This window comes from Cryptomeria japonica, chromosome 7, assembly GCF_030272615.1.
Source record: "Cryptomeria japonica chromosome 7, Sugi_1.0, whole genome shotgun sequence".
Taxonomy (NCBI): Eukaryota; Viridiplantae; Streptophyta; class Pinopsida; order Cupressales; family Cupressaceae; genus Cryptomeria; species Cryptomeria japonica.
This window is the reverse complement of record NC_081411.1, coordinates 407,415,210-407,439,335: the sequence shown is the minus strand read 5'-3', so window position 1 is coordinate 407,439,335 and position 24,126 is coordinate 407,415,210. Positions and strand designations below refer to the sequence as shown.

Below are 24,126 nucleotides of genomic sequence, written 5' to 3'. Positions count from 1 at the left end.
GCCCAACCACAGCTTCAAATTGCCACCTATCTTTGCCCAAATGAACCAATAGCATCACCCAATAATGGGAAGTCTTGAAGCGGCTAGCAATGACCAACCCAGTCTTCACATTTTGCTCCTCAAACTCCACTCTAGCACAAGGGTGTTAGTCGACCAAAATAATCAGCCAATATTCATCATAAGTTGATGCTTCACTAGGGAAATAAAATTTATCCCACACACACCACACTTCAAATTCCTTTGACCACACACAAACTAGCAACTCCCTTTTAATTAACTCACCTAGCCAAACAAAGTGATTGTGCCAATGGTTATCTATAGGCCCAGCCAAGATAAAAAATTCCCACACCATCATTCTATAAATAATTCAAATAGGACTTACAAGATGAATCGGGCTTATTTGTCTGCTAGCTCCAAAACTAATAAGCCTATGAAGGCTATGGTGGAGTTAAAATCAATTCTTGAAGATATGTTTTCAATAAGGCTGAAAGCCTTCATATACATCATCCTTTTTTATAACAATTAATAAGGGAGTTCGGCTCATGCTAGAAAACCAAAGGGGATGGCTGGGTAAAAGGTATATTATTTGTTTAATTGTCTCTATTCTAACTCATAGCCATGATGCACACACTCCACAATAAGATCAACAAATTCCAAGATAGACAAAATCAAACTCCAATAATTCTGAACTGACAAACTTGAAACTCTGAAGAGATAACTCTTCTTTCTAAAAACATTCTGCAAAATCCTTTACACACAAATTGAGACTCCAATTGAATCTCAACACATTAACTAGGGAGGATCTCTCACCACCATGTAAATCTTCTTCAAGAGGGTTTTCATCCTCCAGAAGGCTAGGATGAACCAAGTTCAATCCCATAAACCCCAAGGATTTTACCAAAGAGAAATCAAATAATCTACATAATACTAAATGAACTCCAAAAGCTCCTTTCATAAACTTTCTAGTAACCTTCTGAAAAACACAATATAAAATACCTCTATAAACTAAATAAGCCTTATATCCCTAAAAAGAGATTTATTTCATCATCTAATTATTCTCAACACTTTAATCACTTTATCAAGCATCCATCAAATAAAACTTCTAATCTCGATTCCAACGAGCTATAACACTAAGGTGCCCTTAAAATAATTTAAATAATATTAAGCAACCTTAGCAACCTTATTAAATTAAACCTTAATACACCTGATTTGTAGAAACAGTTGGAAAACATTGGAACCGAAATCTGATTGCACTGGGGTGATGCCAATGATGAAAAGTGAGAATCAGGGCTGACCAGGCGACTTACTATAAATGGACGCTCCATCCAAGAATCTTTGAGAACACACCAAAAGTCGAAAATCACTTTGAAAAGTGGTACAAGTGTCCTCAAGGTTAACTAAACTCATTGGCAACATCAAATAATCCTTTTGACAAGGTTGACACTCATCGAGAAGGTCAAAACCAATTGCAATGCTAGAGAACCCAAAAATGCATAGTCCTCCCTCCATAAAAATTGCTTGTCCTCAAACAATGCCCACACCACACCAAAATCACAAAATTGATCTAAACTACAACCAAATGTGATCCCAGGGTCCCATGTCAATCTTCGAAAAAATCCACCATGCTGACACCCAATAATGTGACCATCCTCAAAACCCAAACTGAAATACTTGAAAAGATTAAAACCTATACCATGAAAGGTCTCCTACCAAAGCATCCCAATAAGGTCTACAAATGCAATACCACTAATGTCACAATCTTGGGTAGCAAGAAAAATAATTTGTTCAACCAAAATACATAATACTCAACATAACTCTACATGGTGTCCCAAAAATGAAGCAAATCAATCCCTGACAAGTGGCTGGTATAGAAGATGATTGCAATGTCAACTCTAAAATTAGCTATCCTAGGAACACCTCCATGGTCATAAACTGATAACACCTCATCAACATATCTCCAAGTGTCAAGAAGGTAGACTCAAGCACACCAACTCACCAAACCAACTCCAATTATCAAAGCATCATCTGAGGATATATATACCAATATTAAGAAATGATTGTAGTAACCATCACTCATCAAGGATGAAGCAAAAAATAACTTAACTATATCCAGAATATTTCCCACAACCGGCTGCCATTAAACTTGCAAGTGCTCAAAATCAATCTACCCATTAACTAATGTTGCCAAACTCAACACTGTAATGTTGGGGCATGTAATATCCCCAACAATTTTTTTTTTGTTTTTAACAGTTTTACAAACACACCAATCACCCGTTAGGGTTAGAATTAAGCAATCCAAAACAATTGAAAGGAACCCTACACCTTTTGATCACCGAGAGCCTAGACTGGGAGGGTGAGACATATGGTGACGGGGGATCGTTAGATGCAATACTTGGAAATGTTGATTACAATATTGGGCGGCAAGCCAGCCCCTTCCACTTTCCAGCGAGTAAAAACAAGGAAACTTGGCGGTACACCAGCCAAGTAAACAAGAAAACACTCAAGCACACATCACTCTACCGCGATATTTCAGCGGGAGCACTTATTACTAAACAAACTCAACTCAACCACTTATGCAGCGGGAGGACTGAACTGCAAACTGAATTACAAACACTGAAGGCGGCCAAGCCAGCCTCTTCCACTTATGCAGTGGGAATTATAATGAGTACTTCAGATACAATAAGGGTTAGTACTACTAACCAACAATTACAATGATGAATATAATGAAGTACTAAGGATCATAACAATGAAACTCAAAGAAATACAAGATAAAACACAAATAACCAAATCTGATGTAAAAGACAAGCAACTCCAACAATGGACCAGCAACACTGAAAGTCTCACAACTCCCCAAAAACAGCTCTAAATTGCACACGAACATGGGCAAATGAAAGGTATGAAAAAAAACGACCAAGATAAAACCACAAACCGGCACCAAAAACACCATCAACAAACAGCATGCAACCCAAGGCACCTCCAGGAAAGTACGGCCAGCACTGGAGGTACGATTTGCAGCCAAAAATCCAAACTACCACCAAAAAGCACGCCATTCTAGAGGAATAATCACCCAGCCAAGACGAATCCGATGAGCCGCTACCCAAAAAGTTCTGACGCACAGGCAGGGAGATATGAACAAAACTTCACTTTAGCCACACCAAACCAGCAACACAGAAAACACTGAACACACACTGAAAACTGAAAACACACTCTCAAAACTTCTCCAATAAACACACTAATCAGCTAGGTATTGTGTTTCAAGTACGAAAATGTGCAAGCTAGGAAGCCACAACTCCGAAGCTCAAACTCAATCACCATTTCGACAGCATAACGTTATAATTTCTCCAAGACGATAAAATGAGGCACCCAACCTTGTATTTATAAATTTCTAGATCTCAAATTCAAATTAACATGGCGCCAAATTTCCTTTAATTTCATTTGCATTTCATTACATGTCCCCCTCAAGACATGGCGTCCCTCTTTAGGCCCCCCTAGTCGAACTTTGTCGAGGTACACAAGTTCGAACATGAGAAAATATTACACAGTGTGAAATGACTTCATTTTGGGCGCCCTCCTGACTTAGGAAATAAAATGTGACTTAGGATACCTCCAAAATTGATTAGTAAAAATAATTAAATATCAAACTTTAGAATAAAGCAATAATATTTAATTAATCAATTATAAATCAACTACTGATCACTGCCAAATCAAACTGCAAACTGAAGTGTAGAAAGTCACTAATCTGAACTGGATTGGAGTTCTGCCCAAGACTACCAAAAATAGTATTGCCTAAATTGACACTAAAATAGTAAGTCATGAAAACTACTCCGAAAAACAAGCTCGTCGAACCTCGTCAATGAGCTCAAAAAACCCAGAAAAGCCCCAAAATCCAGTCAGCTGCCACCAACTTACTAAAAATAGTAAGTTCAGAAATCACCTCAGAACAAGATGCATGTTATACCTCTGCGAAGCCCTCAAAAAACCCAGAAGGAATCCACAATCGGAATCGAAGAATCCTTACCAGACAAGAACCAATTGGTTCATGCAGCATTCCACAAAAATAGGAAACCCTAACTCCTAATTCCAGTCAACCTACAGGTCTCCGGAATAGGCTAATGGACCACTGATTACTCCTTACTAAGAAGCGGACATTATAGGGCAGCAACTATTAGTATGAAATACTCCTAAAAACATAGGAAAAACATAGATGTGACCATGGAAATGGCTGAAAATATTCTCACATGACTAGATCGCCTCTACCAACCAACCCCAACCACAAAATACTCCACTGTTGGGCTAGAATTTCATACCAATTCATCTACATGTCAAGAACTAAAGTTCTATGTAGGCCGATTGGAAAGTGGATAGTGATATTGATTATGAAATTTTGTCAACAATTCCAATCGTAAGTCAACACCTCATACCTAAAAACTTCACCTAGGTCCCAAATCCTGTGATTATCACCAACCACATCACTAAATTTAGAAAGTGCTCCATCACCCAACTGAAAGAGTGGATTAACAAACAACATATCAGCGCCTATCTCAAACCATAGTTTGAGAACTCGGACTCAGGACTCAGCAAAAAACTCGGCTAGGACTCGGCAAAGAAGAAAATCGTAGTTTCACAAAAAAAATTAATGCATTTAGAGAACATAAGTGCTATAATTCAAACATATCACATATCATATAATCTTCAAACACTCAATATTTGAAATTTCATCATTCATGAATGATAAATTCATAATAATACTCATAGTTTCAAACTTTCAAATGTATAACAACATCATAGTTTATAAATGTTTACATATAATGATATGTCAAAATGAGAAAAACAACCAAATCAAATCTACATCTTCCTCTTTCCTCTCCTAATGTAACTCAATTATTGAGGCCTCATTGTTCTTCAAAATCAAAACTGTCTTCATCCTCCTCCATTGCTTCCAATTTTGCTGCTCCTCGCTTGTACTTGGCTCTAGTTCGATCTCATACGCTCGTCTTCTCCTCTTCTTCCAACCTTATCTCAATGTGCAGACCTATTTTTGGCAACCAAGAGGCAACAAATGATCAAAAAGTAAAAGAACATGTTGTAAAGTTGCCTTGACGTCTGACTGGGCGCACGGAGTTCTGGGTTGAGACTCACGAGTCCCTGACCAAAACTTGTGCGATTCCATGCCCAGAACTAGGCAAGTCTATGTCTAGACTAGCCAAGAAACGGCTTGCAAGTCCATGGCACTTGGACTCGACGAGCTCCAAGACTCGTGAGTCCAATGGGTTTTGGCGATTTTTGGTAGAGTCCTAAAACTATGTCTCAAACAATGGGTTATCATAAAAATGAAGATTATCCTCATCCCCAAACTCAAACCAATCCTACTGCTGATCCCAAATTTCATTTTTTGATTTCTAGGAACAATGGACTAGATCATAAACCTCTTGAATGCAATCAAGTTCTTCAATTACCTACTTGATCTCCTTGGCCCTTTCTCTATTTTCCTAATTAGATTTTTTGGCCTCATAGAGATGTCCTTCCACTTCAAGAAGTGCCTTTTAGACACTCCAAAGAAATCTTCATGGAATTAAGCTCAATGGTGAGCTCACTAACCTCTCCCTTTGTCTCCTTAGACAGATAAATCCTCATTTGCAATCTTGGTGGCTACATCTTTATTATGGATCATATGCAAGAAGGCTGATTTCATTTCTTCCATTGTTCTCTTAATCATTTGCAAGTCAGCAAGGCTAATACTGGTTTCTTGGTGTCTTTGTGGATGAAATTTTCAACAAGGCTTTTTGTTCCATCCAACCTAGATAATGTGTGCACTTCATTTTCAGAAGACACCAATAATTTACTCTTCCATCTTTCCTCACAAATATCCAAATCATACAACTTTAATGAATTGATGTTATAACTTATGATGCATGCAAAAATAGAACTTTTGTCATACCTTTCAGCACTGACTCTAGGTTAGAGAAACGGAAATTGCCCAAAATCGCCGAGTTTTGGCGATTCCCGAGTCGAGTGAGGGTCACCGAGTCTACTGGGCTCGGACGAGTATGGCCCCCAAAATCGCCATCTTCCAAACTCACCTAAAATCACCGAGTTCAGGAGTCAGGACTTGCCAAACTCAACCGACGTAAGGAAACTTAGAGACACAAAAAAAACATGTTTTAAAATGTTTTTAACTTTATTTTTTGTTGTTTATATTTTGCTTTGCCCCTAAAAGTGAACTTCATTTCATTCATTTGGCAAAATAGGGAGCGTACCAGGGGCGCTTCACCTTGACCCAACTTGGGGCACTGCCCCCAAACCCCCATCATAAAATTAGGGGGGAAACTGTGGCGATAAAAGTAGGGAAATTTTAACCTCTGAGTCTAATTAGGCTCCATATAACAACATATACTTTAATTTGGTGCATCAAGAGTTGGAAAGGAAGAGTTTGCATCTCATTTGATCATATGATGACATGGATTTTTTATTCCATGATTTTTGTAATATTGTATACATTTGACAATATTTATATATCTATGTTTGTTATTTCCTTCAGCTACAATTTGCATTTATGCTTATGTGATTGATGTATACTTGTGTATGTAATCAAATTAGCTTCTATTTGATGATGTTATTGTGTCTTTAAGGTGTATTTAATATAGGGTGCATGAAACAAGTTTTAAATCCTTAAAAATCTCTAAATTTCTTGAGTTTTTCACTTTGTCGAGTCTAGCCAAGTCCGAGACGAGTATGCCTCGCCGAGTCGGGTCAGAGTCCCAAGTCCCGTTTCTTTGTTCCAGGGCCATCTTAAGTCTCATGTACCTCTCCTTTACCATCTTGATAAAAATGCTCAACATTAAGTTGTGAATCCAAATCAGCAAAGTCACTAGGCCTTTGATCAGAATTAACTCAATGCAATAAATTTTATGCTTGGTCTTTGGGAACAAACATTTCAAAATCAGCTCCCTCAATGGCATCCTCTTGGCATACTTTATGCTCTAATGTTAGGACAGCATTATAGTCAAAAGAAAATGCATCCCAATTTGGTTCCTCATCATACTTAGGTGCCAACACACCTAGACCCCAAGGACTTGAGGGTTGGTTTCTTTGTTTAGAAAAATATATACCTTATGTGTGATTGATTCTCTAAACAAATCTCTCTCCAAGTCAAAGAGACTGAAACTATCATGGTTGCTCCTTTCCAAAAGTTGTATTTGGACATCCAACCAATATCCATCTAGACTAGCATCTCTAGAATGAGATAAGAGATCATCATAATGACCTGATTTGGAGACTTTGACATATTTGCCTCAAACATGGTTTCCTTCTAAGGGTGTTGTTGTGACCTAATCACACATCACCCCATTCCAAATGGAAACCCCCTACATTTTTGTCCACTTGGTCTTTTGGTTGTGAGTTTTTGGATAGTTTAGCAGCAAATTCTTGAATCTCCTTGAGTCCCCAACATTTTGGTAAATTTTGGCAAGGTCTGGATCAAAGAAACAGGACTCGGACTCAGCAAGGCCAACTCCGACTCGGACTTGGACTTGGGACTTGGAGTCAGACTCGACTTCGGACTCGGCTGGACTCAGGAAAGTGAAAAACTCAAGAAATTTAAAGATTTTTAAAGATTTTGGACCCCAGTCTATGTCTGGCCGAGTTTGGCCAAGTCTGGCCAAGTCTAGCCAAGTTTGGCCGAGTCTGGACGAGTCCACGTGAGTTTGGACCCCAAACTTGGCCGAGTCCGAGTCCAAGTTTGCTGGACTCGTGGGGAGTGACTCGGACTCGGACTCGCCGAGTTTAGGTGATTTCTAGCAATTTTCGTTTCTCTGGTCTGGGTAGATTTTTGATAAATTTGGCCAAGTTTGGAAGCAAGTATTATCTATTTTAGGGTTTCTATCCTACACACATAGAAAACAAGTCAGTAACCTTAGGCATAGTAAAATTTTGGTAAAGTGTTGACAAGAGAATCCTTCAAGGAAGCTACCGATGAAATTTGAACATTTTTCAAAAACTTACTATTTTTAGTTTCACTATGGCCCCAATTGGCCTAATTTGAGTTTGGATAAACATACTATTTTTAGCAATGTCTATGTTTAGCAAGTTTTAGTGTGTCCCTATTTGCCCTAATTTAGTGTTTGGAAGAACTTATGATTTTTAGTAAGTCTATTTTTGGAAGGTCTATCCTTGGCAGTAGGTGAAAGCACTGACTACAGAATGATCTTAAGCATCCAGTTTTAAATCAAGAAAAGCGAATGAGCAAGCAGGTGATCAAATTCTGACCAAGTCTGGAAATCCTCCTTGGAAAGACTGAGCATGATAAAATCTATTCTTGGGTGCAAATCCCAAGACAAGGAGGAATTATCCTTCATTCCAAAAGTCCTCCTTAAGGCTCCAGATGCGCCTAGACTAACTCCTTGGGCACAAATCCCAAGGAGAGGAGGAATTTTCCAAAAATCCAAACATCCTCCCCTGCCACTCCAATGCACCATAAATCTTTCCTTAGGCACAAATCCCAAGGCAAGGAGGAATTTTCAAAAAATCCTTTCCTACCACTCGAATGCGCCAAAAATCTCTCCTTGGGTGCAAATCCCAAGGCAGGGAGGAATTGTCCATTTGTTCCAAAATCCTTCTCTGCCACTCTAGTGCACCAAGAATCCCTCCTTGAGTGCAAATCCCAAGGCAAGGATGAATTGTTCTTCTCTCCAAAATGAATAGGACCCTAAAGAACACTTATGATAGACATCATAAGTTCTTTCATTTTTTAAAGCTTTGAATGTCATCCAAGCAATCAAAAATCTAAATAAAAAATTTAAAAAGAATAATGTAAAGAGAGCAAAATTATCCAACAAATAAAACCATTCCTATGGCACCTTGGGTCAGTACCATGATGAAAACCCATTCTCCGGCATTGTGTGTAAATTGATTGTCTACGTGTACTTTGCACTTGGGGAAAGTTCATTCCATCATATCTATACATTACATCATATCTCTTTGTTTACCCTCTGGGTGAACAATTTAAAACATACAGATAGAATGCTTAGCGAGAAACAATAATGCCATAGATACCAGATGATAAGATCAAGCAAATATAAGAGATACTATTTCTATTCATAATCATGTGTCGTTACAAGTTACCTTCCATGGTATATAAAGGTACCGAGGGGATGCGAGGGGCAACCGTCACACCCGTAACTACTATCCCTCGGTTACATTACTTACAAAGTAAAGTACTATCTAATTAACTACTGTTTTATTCCCGTACAATATTACCGCCAACACTCTCCATCCCATCATATCCATCCTCTTATCACATTTTCTTGTCCTCTACAAGGATAGAGCAAAGTGTTGAAGCATGTTTTGGAAGAGTCTTGATATTTCAAATCTTCAATGAGTACTCCAAAATTCTATCACAATTTACATTCTTATATACATTCAATGATTATGAAACAAGTTTTGCAAGAAGCAATTCACCCAAATCTTGATACGAGTGACTATTTCTGCACAGCATCATGAACGACACATATTTGAAAGGGGCATGTTATTCCTATGTGATATCATCCTTGAAGATCACATCCAAAACCCTTGAACCATCCATCCTAAACTCTGCATTCATTCCATCCACTATCTACAATATTTAAACCATTCCATCCAATCTGCCCTTCATCCTTGTCACTAGACTTGGTTTTCCCTTGTCGTTGGTTACAAGCAATCGCAACCCTTCAGAGCAATCCAAAGGCAATTAAATGCAGCAATACCATCCAACAGAACAAAACACTCACTAGCAACCCATCCACATTCTTAGCACAATCCATCTCAACTACAGAGTGGAAAAATCCAAAGAAATCTAGCCAGTTTAAAATCAAACACAGGTATACATTGCAGAGCTCTAGCACAATCATTAGAGCAACCACATTCATAAGCATGGGAAAATCTTCTTCTCAAAGAGAAAAAACAGTTGATTGGAGATTTGCACTGCTTTAAAATCATTGCTCACAGAAAAGATCATGGAATCCATTATTATTCAATTGGGGATTCAAAATTGATTGTTTGTTCAGATGCACATTGGGCGGGATCATCAGACGATAAAAGAGCACATCCCCTTACACTATGAAGTGGATTGATACATCAAATGTAGAAGCAGAATATGTTGCATTAACAGCAACATGTACACATGCACTTTGATTGAGTAGAGCGAAGAACAAAGAAATCCTACAATGATATTTTGTGGCAATGTTGGAGCAATACAATTACAAGAAAATCTAGTATTTCATGCAAAGACAATATACATAGAACTGAAAGATCATTATGTAAGAGTTGGTACAAGAGAAGTTGGAATTCAGTTTTGTAGGTCAAAGGAACAACTGGCAAATATAATGACTAAAGTAGGACAAATAATAAATCCAAAGTTTGAAGATGAAGTTGCGAATATAGGGATTTGACATCAACAAGGAGATGGGAAATTTCTATGTCAAGTAGAAAAATGCTGATCAAGTTAAGTTACGAAGTTAACTAATGCTGACAAGTTAGGGTAAGCTGATTAAATTGAATTACTGATTGTTGAAGTTGAACTGTTAACATTGAAGATATTTTAGTTGTTCTTGAAGATGGCAGTTTGTTGTCAAAGGTGATAGGAAATTACTAACAAAGATGATAGAAATTGTTGTTGAAGATGCTTTTTTTGCATTCCACAACCCATTGGAGTTTTTTTTGCAATCAACAAAAAAGATTTTGTTTTAGAACAAGTCTAAATTTAGTTGTTTTACTGCTCAATTCAGACTTTGCTATTTGTTTGAGCACCTTCTTTTATAAATTTAGTGCTCAATTTTAGACTACACAAGAACTTTATTTAAGATTATTTTAACTATTTTATATCAATTTTAAGGAGTATGCAATTCTATATTAGATACATTATTATTCAGCTTGTAAGCAAGCAGAAAGATTCAGAGAAGGGAAAATCAGCTCATATTCAGACTCAAAGAAGTTATTTTTAAGAATAAATAGTTGTTATTTTTTCCCATGTTAATTTTTGAGCATCAGCCACTGCTCTACAAAATTTGTTAACAAATTATTACTGATTTTATTCTTGAAAGGTTAATTAGTGACCTAAAAGAGATGGCAGAGATGAAATTAAAACTTAGTTTCATAAAGACGAAGATTTTCTTGTTCGTTAAAGTTAATTATTAATACAAAGTAAAGTCTCTCCATAAGAAGAAAGGTAATGCAAAACTAACCTAAAAGATGTGTGTAACTCCATTCTATCAAAGTACAAACTTATTTTATGTTTCAAAGTGCATGTGAAATATACTTTCGCTTGTTTGTGAGATCTGTAAGCCAAGATTAAGACAAACATCTGACTTGTAATTGCAGTGAATTGGTTTCGGAAATATGTTACAGCTCAGAACTAAGGATGATAATTTAAAACATACAGCTTGAAGTAACCGCATTTTGGTAATAATTCCATGGAACTGGCCGTTGAACCATAACACCACCACTGTGTAAAAATGGTAATGAGCCAGGCCTGGGAACTGAATCTAGCTGTGCTCCACCAGTCTTGTCCCATGACACATGAACACCGCAATAATGTTTTAAATACCAATGAAGACCAGCCGCAAGCTCAACCCCAGTTGTCCCTTTAATGCTGCTTACAGGAATTCAAAATCAGAATTGTCCTCTCCCACATTAGAAATAATCAAAACCGAAAATACTGGATTTAATTTCATAAGAATTCATTATAGCTTTATGAGGTTAGAATCCATCACACCTTTATGATGTCATAAACCACAATGTGACATCTATTTAAAAACATTAAGAAATATGAAATCATAAATTAGCTGCAAGATAATAAGTAAATTAAAATAGCTTTTGTCATAGTGAGAAAGAGAGCCTTAATTCTTCAAATCAAATATTTCTCCTAGAAAGGTGGCAAATTGATACATAAAAAGAACACAAAAACCACTGAAGTTAGGGAGACAATCCACTTAACTCCTGTATGGTTTCACTTGATGAATATCTTCATTGTGCCAGTTCCACATTATTACATTTCTGACTGAATACAAACATATTGATCAAAAAATTCATACTCCTGCAACTAAGAATGTACAAATCTACTGCCTTACATGATTTTCCTGAAAACATTGAGCATAGCAATTTCACAACACTGGGTTCTAGACATACTTCTAATCTTTCTCCAATGTGCACACTACTTTATTGGCATCAATGACCTTACATTAATTGCTTGGATTTCCACTAGCATGCTATGTCACTCTTTCTTTTCTGTCTCTTTAAATGTCCAGGCTGATTAGACTAAAAACATTTTCATTTTGAACTCTTGGATGTATTGATTCCTTTAAAAACTACTAGTTTTGCGCTAAGTTACCAGTCCTAGTACTGGTTTAGATTTGGGTTTTAATGTTCAACTCGTGAGTTTGGTTAAAAAAAATTTTGGGGTTGGGTTCATTTTGGGTTAGTCCATACAAAAAACAAATATAAATAAAAAATATATACATATTTGCAGTGGTAATTAAGTTCAAAATACACCACAAATAGCATCTTATATTATGTAATAAACAAAACCACCATATTAAGAGTCAAATATTACTAGAATTCAAATGTCATGACATATTAAAGTTAAAAAGTAATAATGTCAAGTGTCAACAATCAACCATCATTGATCAAAAACCATATGGTTCTTCAAAATTATCATCATCACCATCCATATTTGATGATGTAGGTAATAATAAATTAGAAGAACCACAACTAATGCCACTGGCACTGGCATTAGCAATAGCACTCCCATGCTCAGTAGTTGGCTCATAGTCATCGTCAACAGCAAGTGCAGCAAAGTAGGCAATGGAATCATCCAAGTCAATATGCTTTAGCTCAATATCCCACTTCCTTTTGTCCCCTTCTTTGTAAGAAGCCACAAGTTTGAAAGCACATACACCAAGTCCTCTGCCTTTTTGGAGTGTATGTGCTCCAATTCCCCTTAAATGCAAATGAATTAGCAACCTATTAAGACAAAATTAGAGAGTTAAGAGTTACACAATTATAAATTATAAAAATTAAATGATAAATAAAACTTAAAAGATAAAGAAACTTTTTATAAAACTTGCGATAAAATTTTGACCACAAGAGGTTGTAGGTGTGTGAATGGTTGGCCATGGAAATACTACCAATTATGGGCATCAACCATAAACTTGTCCTGAAGAGCATCGAGACCATAGTTGTTGGAGAATGCAAAATCCCTGAACTCAACCTTCACCACATCTCATATGTCACAACTAATGAAGAGTCTATGAGTTGTTGCCTTGTACCCTTGACTGAGTTCAACATCTCTATATGGGGCAACTCACTCAATGCAAACACAAGAAGATGTATTGGATTGGTCATTTTGATCCATCTTTCTTCAATGATTTTGTGTGGTTGTTTGAAGAAATTTTCTTCAAGATCTTTCTCTTTTGCATTTATGATGACTTTCATCTTCTCAATCATTGAGTCGATGTGTAATGTCCCCTTCTGAGTGAGGTAGAGTTCAGTGCGCCATTAGCCTATTCTGGAGACCTGTAGGCTAACTAGAAGCAGAAATCAGGGTTTCCAATCTTTGAGGAGGTTGTGTGAGCTGTCTGATGCTTGACTAGATGGAATTCTATGATTCTGATAGTGGGTTCCTTTTGGGTTTTCCGAAAGCTTCACAGAGGTATAACATTCATTCAGTTTCGGGAAGAATTCTAAACTTACTATTTTTAGTACGCTGGTAGCAGTTGTCAGGATTTCTAAGTCTTTCTGGGTTTTCTGAGCTCATCTTCAGGGTTTGAAGAGCAATCTTTTGCAATCGTTTTCAAGACTTACTATTTTTAGTAAGTGCCATTTCTGCTATTTTTAGCAATTCGGTGTAAAGCTCCAACCCAGTCAGTTTTGTTGGTTTTCAGCACTTCGATTTACAGTTCAATTTGGCATTGACCAATCTTGATTTGAAAGTGATTTATTAAATACTAATACTTTATCCTAAGTTTAATATTTAACTATTATGTTGGACGACTTAGGAAAGGGAACCCGTGGAGGGGTACAACCCTTCATGGGATATAAAGGGAGCAGCAGCAGCCAACGGTTAAGGGAAAAAGCAAGGAGAGAGGAATAGAGGAGATAAAGCACGCTCAAAGGCAAGCACCGATCTGACACGTCTGCTGCAACCTGCAGATAAGTAAAGAATCAATATTGTTATATGTTAATGCTTACTTCTGTATGTATTAATGGATGTAAATAATTAATATTATAATATATACATTAATGAATGACTATTCTAATAGATAGGTAATGAAGGAAGGTAATAAATGTAATTAATGTATATGTAATATTTATGATAATAAATACTTTAATGAACATTTTAAGGAATATATGTAGGAAATACATGTTAAATCAGGAATATATACATATGGATTATGGAATAGGAAAATAGTAATAAAAGGCAAAAATATATTATAAATGTAATCACATGATGGAGGCTATAGAGAGGAAACTCCCTTAGTCTAAGGGAGGGATCATGATAATCCCTAGGGCAGTATATACTGAACATTGATATGCATATGTATGGCTTGGTTGATTAAGTTCAACCAAGAAGAGACGGATCTGGCCGGTCCCCTCTGAGGACTTGGATGATGGGAAGCATCACCCAAGGCAAGGAATGGACATAGGGTCTTCCTTGGATGGCTTGGGTGTAAGAGGTTACACCCAAGACAGGAGTCGAATTCACCTTCGACTTCCTGGAGGGCTTGGAACCAAGATGGATTCCAAGAAGGCGAGCTTCACGGCCGCCTAAGGACATACTTTCGTATGGCATTCGTATCCTTTTTATTAGATAAAAATTATGATTATGTTAATTAAGTATTTTAAAGTTAGATTGCAATTTAGATTAGTTATATATTTATATGTCTGTTGTATTCTAACAAACTATTTTGTAGGACAGTGATCTCTAACTAGTAGGGACATTACAGTGGTATCAGAGCATAATCCTACCATCCTGTGGGAAGGGTTCTTAGTTTATGATCACATACCAGAGAAAGAAAGGAGCAAAAGCAATGGCCGATCAATTGGCCAAGCAACTTCAGACTTTCATGGAGCAAACCAATGAGAAATTTGAAAGAATGAGCCAGTTAATCCTCCAAAGTACAAACAGCAATAATAGAGATATGCTAAACCCTAGAAGAGAGACACACTCTAATCACGCTGATAACGAACGATCGCCTCAGAGTTCTAGACAAACAATTCCTGAATTTCTTCCTAGAGAGGAACATCTGAGGGAGGAAGAGGAACCAGCCACACTTGGGGTGGGAGAAATCGCCCAAATTTATGCTAGATTAGAGCCAAAAGTTCAAAGGGTGGTGTCCTTCAAGGACTTCTATGAGTCCAAGACTAGTGAGTGTAGGAGGAAACCTATGGGTAATGACCTCAAAGCTAAAGTCAACAAAATGTCCCTACCATGTTTTGATGGATCAGGGAAGGATGTCGCCCAAGCTTGGGTACAAAAACTAGACACCTACCTTTCATACAACCCCATGACCGAAGGAGATGATATAAAATTTGCCATACTACATTTAACCGGAACCGCCCATAATTGGTGGCATAACGGTCTCATTACCTTAGGACACAAAAATGTCTCCACCTACAATGAGTTTACCCAAAGGCTCATCAGTCGATTCGACCAGAAAGACTCCGAATGGTACTTCCAAGAGTTAACACACCTTAAGCAAGTAGGAACCATTGAAGACTATATAGATCAATTCCAAAACTTGTCAGTAATGGTCCCCGACCTATCCCAAAAAAGGCTTACCTACATGTTCTTAGAAGGCCTGAAAGACTCCATTAAGAATTTTGTAAAACCCCTGGAACCACAGAACTTAGGAGAAGCCATTAAGAAAACTAGGATGGTCGAATTTAGTGCTCTCAAGAATACCTCAACCAAAACACCACATAGGCCTGAGGGACCCCAGAGGGACCACCGGGAAAAGCCTTGCCGCTTGTGCAAGAAACCTTGGAGTTTCAATCACCAATGTAAGGAGAGAGACGAACTCGTGGAGAAAGGGTTATGTTTCAAATGCAAGGCCCCATGGGAGAAAGACCATGAATGTAAAAGAGGACAGTTAAATAACGCAGAAGAAATATGGGATGAGGAAAGACCCTATAAAAGAGCCAGATTTGAAAACAATGAACCAAGTACCTTGGCAGTCATCACTCAAGGAAGTGAGAATAGATGCTTCAAACTCAAAGGGACTATCAAGGGACAAAAAGTAATTGCATTAGTGGACACAGGAGCTTCACATGACTTCATTAGCAAACACTTAGCAGAAAAGAGAAGATTAAAAACTCAAGAGTTTGGAGGGTTTGAAGTGATCATGGGCAACGGAGTCATAGACAGGTGCACTAAAGTTATACCTCAATTGGAAGTCACCCTGGGAGGACATACAATTACAAGGAACTTCTTTGTGGTAAACCTAGAGAATGATATCATTTTGGGGATGCCATGGATAAACTCATTGGGACGATTCACCATGGATAGTACAAATCGGGAGATATGCTTCCAACATGAAGGGAGAGAGATAACATTGAAGGGAATTCCCGACGGCTCTCCAAAGATAGTATCATGCAATAAAATGGAGAAAATCCTTAGACATGATCAAGGAGAGTGGGTCGCCCAATGTATGGTCTTGGATAAATCTCCAACCAAAGGTCAAATCATTCAAAATGATATACAACCCATCCTTAGGAGACACAAAAAAGTCTTTGAGGACATTCCTTCGGGCTTACCCCCAAAAAGGGGATTTGAGCATTCCATTGAATTAGAAGGAGCAAAACCTGTCATTACCACTCCTTACCACCACCCCCACAAATTCAAAGAGGAGATTGAAAAAACCATAAAAGAATTATTAGAAATGGGACACATCCAACCAAGCAGCAGCCCTTTTGCTTCATCAGTAGTATTGGTCAAGAAGAAAGACGGGACAATGAGGATGTGCATAGATTACCGGGCCTTGAATAAAAAGACTATAAAAAATAGATACCCCATTCCAAAAATTGATGAACTAATGGATGAACTCCACAGAGCAAAATATTTCTCTAAAATCGATCTAAGGTCAGGATACCATCAGATTAGAATGAGGGAAGAGGATATTCCCAAAATAGCATTCAGATGCCACTATGGACATTTCGAGTTTTTGGTTATGCCATTTGGTCTCACTAACGCCCCGGCCACCTTTCAGTCATGCATGAATCATGCATTTAGGCAACAGTTGAGGAAATTTCTTCTAATATTCTTTGATGATATACTCATTTACAGCAAGACATGGGAAGAACATCTCCTGCACATCGAAGAGGTATTAAATATTCTTGAGTCTGAATCATTATATGCTAAAGCCTCCAAGTGTGAATTTGGGATGAGAGAAATCATTTACCTAGGACACAAAATTAGTGAAGCGGGAGTAAGTGTGGATGAAGAGAAGATCAAAGCCATCAAGGAATGGCCCACCCCTAGAACCTTAACACAATTAAGGGGATTTGTGGGGCTATGCAGCTACTATAGACGTTTTGTAAAAGGGTTCCCCAAGATTGCAGCACCCCTTACCGATCTAACCAAGAAAGGGGCTTTCGCGTGGAATGACCAGGCCCAACAGGCCTTTGAACAACTTAAAATAACCATGAGCACTTGTCCAGTATTAGCCATCCTCGACTTCTCTATACCTTTTGAACTACAATGTGATGTATCAGGGGAGGGAATTGGGGCAGTACTCATGCAAAAGAAACACCCCATAGCTTTTGAGAGTCGTAAACTTACCGACGCATAAAGACACTATTCTATCTATGACAAAGAAATGCTAGCCATAATGCACGCCTTGGCCAAATTTCGCCAATACCTTGTCTATGGGAGGTTTGGTGTCAAAACTGATCATAACAGTCTATACTTCTTCTTGAGCCAAAAGGATCTTAATGATAGGCAACAAAAATGGGTGAGCAAAATACAAGCCTACGACTTTGATATAGAATATGTAAAAGGGGTGAACAACGGGGCAGCAGATGCACTATCCCGAAGGGTTCATCTCAATACCATCACCAGTATCTCAAAAGACTGGAAGGAAGAAATCCTTAACGAATATGACCAAGATCCACAAGCAAACGAAATCTTGGCGGGAAATCTTCCAAACGAAGATTTTAAAGTTAAAGGAAATCTCATCTTGTATAAAGGAATGATATACTTGACCCCTCAGACTAGATTCAAAAGCAAAGTTCTCAAAGAATTCCATGATAACCCCTTAGCAGGACACCCGGGGTACTACAAAACTTATAAACACATTAGGGAATGATATGCATGGAAAGACCAAAAAAGAGATATCCAAAAATATGTACAAGAATGCCTAACATGTCAGCGCAATAAAACTGAACTCACCCACCCCGCTGGGTTGCTTCAGCCATTACCTATTCCTAATCAAAAGTGGGAGAGTATTTCTATGGATTTCATAACTGGGTTGCCAAGGACACAAGGGAAGGATAGCATTTTTGTGGTGGTAGACAGAATCACGAAGTATGCCCATTTCCTTGCAGTCTCCACTGAATACAAAGCCTACCAAATAGCAGATCTATTCTTCAAGGAAATTTTCAAACTCCACAGGCTCCCTCTGAATATTGTCAGTGACAGAGATAGCAAGTTTATTAGCCAATTTTGGCAGGAGCTCTTCAGAATGGCAGGAACTGACTTGACCCGTAGTACCAGTTACCATCCTCAAACCGATGGGCAAACTGAAATAGTGAACAAATGGATAGAGGGCTACCTAAGGAATTATGTTACAGGGCAACAGACTGCTTGGGTTAAGTGGCTACACTTAGGAGAACATTGCTACAACACGACACACCACATGTCAATAGGGATGAGTCCTTTCCAAGCCTTGTACGGCTATGAGGCCACAAGCTTTGGGGAACTAGTAACCCAAGAAAGCTAAGTACCAAAAGCACAAGATTTTGTGCAGCAAAGTAGGGACATCATGAAGACCTTGAAGGAGAATTTACAACAAGCTCAAAATCAACAAAATATCTATGCCGACAAGAAGCATATAGAACGGTCATTTGAAGTCGGAGATCTGGTGTTTCTAAGATTACAACCAGATAAGCAATCATCCCTCAAAAAGAATGGGACTGAAAAATTGAAACCCCGATTCTATGGACCCTACAAGATAATTCGAAGGATTGGAGAAGTAGCTTATGAGATTGAACTTCCCAAGAGCAGTAAAATGCATAATGTGTTCCATGTTTCCCGACTTAAGAAGGTTCTCAGACAACACTTGGTTCCTTGCAGCAAATTACCCCCCCTAGATGATGAAGGGAAACTCACATTGTACCCAGAGATCATTCTAGATACACGGAAAAGAGAGCTCAGGAACCGAACCATTACCGAACACCTGATAAAATGGAGGAATCTCCCAGATGAGGATGCTACTTGGGAAAAGGAGAAAGATCTAAAGATGCTTGAGGACAAGCAAAATTGAGACGGAGGGACTGTGATAAACCCTACGGTATCACCAGATGTAAAATTACTTAATAATAATAATATATGGATTAATTAAATAAGGTTATTGTAAATAAATGATTAAAATAATAATATAAGTAATCTATGAAAAATAAAGGAAATATATTTAATATATTTTAATAAAGAAAATGTTATTTAATAGTTAATATATTTAAATGAAATGATATTTAATATTTACTATATTTAATAATAGAAAAAAGCATTATTTAAAGGGCAAAATGACCCCTAGTATTATGCAAACGTAATACTATACTAACTAGCCCCGATTACTCCCGCACAAAGTGGTGCGATGGTTTACCACCGCACCCCTTCATGCGGAAGGGGACCCGTGGAGGGGTACAACCCTTCATGGGATATAAAGGGAGCAGCAGCAGCCAACGGTTAAGGGAAAAAGCAAGGAGAGAGGAATAGAGGAGATAAAGCACGCTCAGAGGCAAGCACCGATCTGACACGTCTGCTGCGGCCTGCAGATAAGTAAAGAATCAATATTGTTATATGTTAATGCTTACTTCTGTATGTATTAATGGATGTAAATAATTAATATTATAATATATACATTAATGAATGACTATTCTAATAGATAGGTAATGAAGGAAGGTAATAAATGTAATTAATGCATATGTAATATTTATGATAATAAATACTTTAATGAACATTTTAAGGAATATATGTAGGAAATACATGTTAAATCAGGAACATATACCTATGGATTATGGAATAGGAAAATAGTAATAAAAGGCAAAAATATATTATAAATGTAATCACATGATGGAGGCTATAGGGAGGAAACTCCCTTAGTCTAAGGGAGGGATCATGATAATCCCTAGGGCAGTATATACTGAACATTGATATGCATATGTATGGCTTGGTTGATTAAGTTCAACCAAGAAGAGACGGATCTGGCCAGTCCCCTCTGAGGACTTGGATGATGGGAGGCATCACCCAAGGCAAGGAATGGACATAGGGTCTTCCTTGGATGGCTTGGGTGTAAGAGGTTACACCCAAGACAAGAGTCGAATTCACCTTCGACTTCCTGGAGGGCTTGGAACCAAGATGGGTTCCAAGAAGGCGAGCTTCACGGCCGCCTAAGGACATACTTTCGTATGGCATTCGTATCCTTTTTATTAGATAAAAATTATGATTATGTTAATTAAGTATTTTAAAGTTAGATTGCAATTTAGATTAGTTATATATTTATATGTCTATTGTATTCTAACAAAATATTTTGCAAGACAGTGATCTCTAACTAGTAGGGACATTACATTAAAATACACTACAATAACAATGACCTGTGGCCAATTTATTGCATCTTTCCATCCATAGAAACGATGCACGCCCTTCTTTTGACTCATGAATCCCTTATGGGCTTCAAGAAGTCCTCTACAAATTTCACCTCTTTTCCCAATAAGTTGCTACACACCTTCTCAAAACCAAAGCCCTTGGACCCTTTAAAAGCCTCATTAATTGCTTTCACCATTTGTTGCCAATGTGGTGATAGAACAAGATAGAATGCCAATCCATTTGTATAGGTATAAACACATCTTTTTATGCGTTGATCAATAAGTTCTTAAGACTCGTTATGAAATGCATTTCCAACAATCGCTTTGATCTCTTATGTGTAGAGGCCACAGATTGTTCTTTAGGTTTGGACAAAATTGGATGCCTCTTTATAGGTTGAAAATGAGAAGGCAATGAAGGGGGCTTCATTCCTCAAGATCCTTTCTATAACAAAGGATGATTTGATTTACTGCCTATTGCTTGATCTTCTTTTCCTTGCTCATCAATAAATGGCAAGACTTGTACTTTTGGAATGCCATTACCATCCTTGCTTGGACAAAATTTGATGTCTTCTGCACCAATCTTGCACAAATGGCTTTTCAATCAACTGGACGAGCTCAAAAATCTCTCTTTACCGTTCACCACAAATCCAAACATAACCTCCACCACCTAGAAGTTGTAAAATTTCAGCATATTTCCAAAGGGAAGAGTTTGGATCTATTTTGAAACGGTGTCAACTCACAAAGCTAGAATCAATTGCCATCATAATATCAAAGACAATTCGATAAACAACACATTTTAAGAATTGAAACTAATGAAATTTGAAAACAAAAATACATAGATACAACTTAATAATTAACTCATTTAAAAAAAATTAAGAATGTGTTATAGATACCTAGATGAATGAAAACAAACCAAAAACTTCAAAACAAAACAAGAGAGTTAATTTGTTAAAAAAAGTAGGAAAAAAAAACCAAAAACTTCAAAAACCTAGCTCTTTTGAAGAGTTCTTCTTGTACAATCTCCTTGCCAATAAACAAACTGTGGCAAATTCATAGAAAGAGCTCAACAACCAACTTGGAGCATTCAACGATCAATCTTCAACTCTATTTGTGCAAAGGAAAGCAAAAAAATAAGTTCAACAATGGAGGATAATATTTTTTCATTCAAAATATAAAAAATGAGTTTGATTTTTCCTTTTGGATGTTTTCTATACCACATTTTAGGGTTTGTGGAGTGAACTACACTTTTTAGTGTAAAAAGGAAGTCAAAAAAAAAAATTTAATATGGTGAAATTCGGTTATTTGGCACAAGCACCCACCAAATTCGCCCTAGGTTCACCTAGGACAGACCCGCAAGCATTTGATGGGACCCTGCCCAGACCCGAAAGGAATCAGATCTAGACCCTGAACCCGAGCCAGACTGTGACCATGACTGATAAGTTTTGTGCCTAACTTTGCCTTAGATCCTAGCATTGAATGCACTATGTAGTTTACAAAGTCAATGTTTCCATCTGATCCTATCTCTACTTCTTTGGCAATAGAAATTTTGATGACTTAAAAAGTTAAAATCAAGCATTTGGGTCTCCACAATTAGATACAGAAATTCAACTAACGAACCATAGGATAATGAAAAGCTTTGTAAGACCAAAGCTTCATCATCTAGTAGCTTCTCAATAGCAATAAATTGATCACTGAGATCCTTCAATCACATTATATATTCACATATTGAACTTCCTACCTACAACTTAGATGAAAACATGAGATTCTTTAGATATAAGGCCTGTCCAACTTTTGATGTCTCACATTTGTTCCTAAGGTTTTCTCACGAAGCTGATGCCCATATGGCATTTTGAACCTCTAGTATTAATCCATCTACAATTGACAACTTTAGAAGCATTAAAGCTTCATGTCTAGTATCACAATCCTTGGAATCAGCAACCAATCTTGATTCTTTGCTCAGAACTATTTGATTAAGGTTACAATACTCGCATATAATGATTATTTTATGACACACCTATACTTTTCTCAATGAAATTTACAAACTTGTATAAAAGAAAATGTTCTTATTGCTCTCTTCATGTCACCTAAATACTAACATGAATCAAGGGCTAAAATGATATAAAAGGATCCACAAGAGGAACCCAACACATGATTATGAATGATTTCTCAGTTAATCCTAAGAATACAAAAATACTCTGTTATTGATAAGCACTCCTAAGGACAAATGCTGAAGTGGAAGAAACAAAACTAATTTTAATATCCATCAAACAATTGATCAAAATGGTACATCTTTTTTTAAAAGGATCCACTAACCGATGATATACATTACCACCAAAGAAAGACTAATTACCCAGAACCAAATACTTCAAGCTTATTTGGTGGGTTCTACCTATAGTTCTCATCCACCTAATTAATCTATTGGTCTTCTAAGTACTATAGGCAAAGAGGCAACAGCCAGTGGAGGGTTCATTGGTGCGTCCTACCTCTAGTTGTCATCCACCTGATTGCTTACTTCCTTTATAGGTGGCATGCACAACACTTGAGGGTGCTGAATAAGATTCCAAAAAAATTCCACTGGCATCCTCCATTTAAGGATCCTTTTTCCCCAGCTTGACAGAACTTTACCTTTATTGCATTTACATAATGATTATAAATCAAAATGGTACCAAGTGTTTGCATTTATGAATATATTTTATAATGCTTGAAATGTTATTTTCTATAGAATTTAAAGCACTGGATGCTCTTTTCTCCAACCTCAGACCCAATCATCTTGAAGTAAGTGTGCAACAGAAGTACTTGACCTCCAAAAAAGGTAGTTGGTGAAAATTATAAACTATAAATTATGTATAATAGTGCTTACCAAGGACCCACTTCCAAATTAATCAAATAAATCATTTGATTGAAAGGATTAAAATCTGAACATTATAAAACGTATTCATCCATAGCCAAGTAAAACGTGTGCAACACTTTAGAATCTAATTTTAATACAGCTAGAGATATCATCATTCATCCTAATGTCAATAGTACTAATAACTCACATACTTGCAACATTTTCAAATGTATATACATGAAATCCAGAGCACAACTTGTTGCTACCTCCAAAAAATATGTGCAATAGAGAGATTAACTTGCACTCCTTGACTACTATCTTGTGACTATAAAAATGATAAAATTACAAAACAGTGAGAATCAAACAGCATCAAACTTACATGATTTCTGGATATCCTTTTTCACCAGAGAAGTTATGATTATTAATTATAAAGCAAGCATGTCCACCACATTTGTCCTGAAAAA

At 37.3% G+C, this 24,126-nt stretch overlaps 1 protein-coding gene across 2 annotated transcripts in view; it reads right to left on the bottom strand.

The window, feature by feature from the left end:
• The window catches only part of LOC131041410 (alpha-N-acetylglucosaminidase), a 286,676-nt gene that overhangs the window by 242,733 nt on the left and 19,817 nt on the right, over positions 1–24,126 (bottom strand). For both annotated transcript variants that reach the window (XR_009105026.2, XM_057974485.2), the window contains exons 2-3: positions 24,042–24,118; positions 11,412–11,623 (exon numbers count right to left, since the gene is read on the bottom strand). Coding sequence is in view for 1 of the 2 variants with exons in the window: in XM_057974485.2 (XP_057830468.2) it covers positions 11,412–11,623; positions 24,042–24,118 (289 nt within the window). In the remaining variant the exon portion in view is untranslated. The remainder of the gene's footprint in view (positions 1–11,411; positions 11,624–24,041; positions 24,119–24,126) is intronic.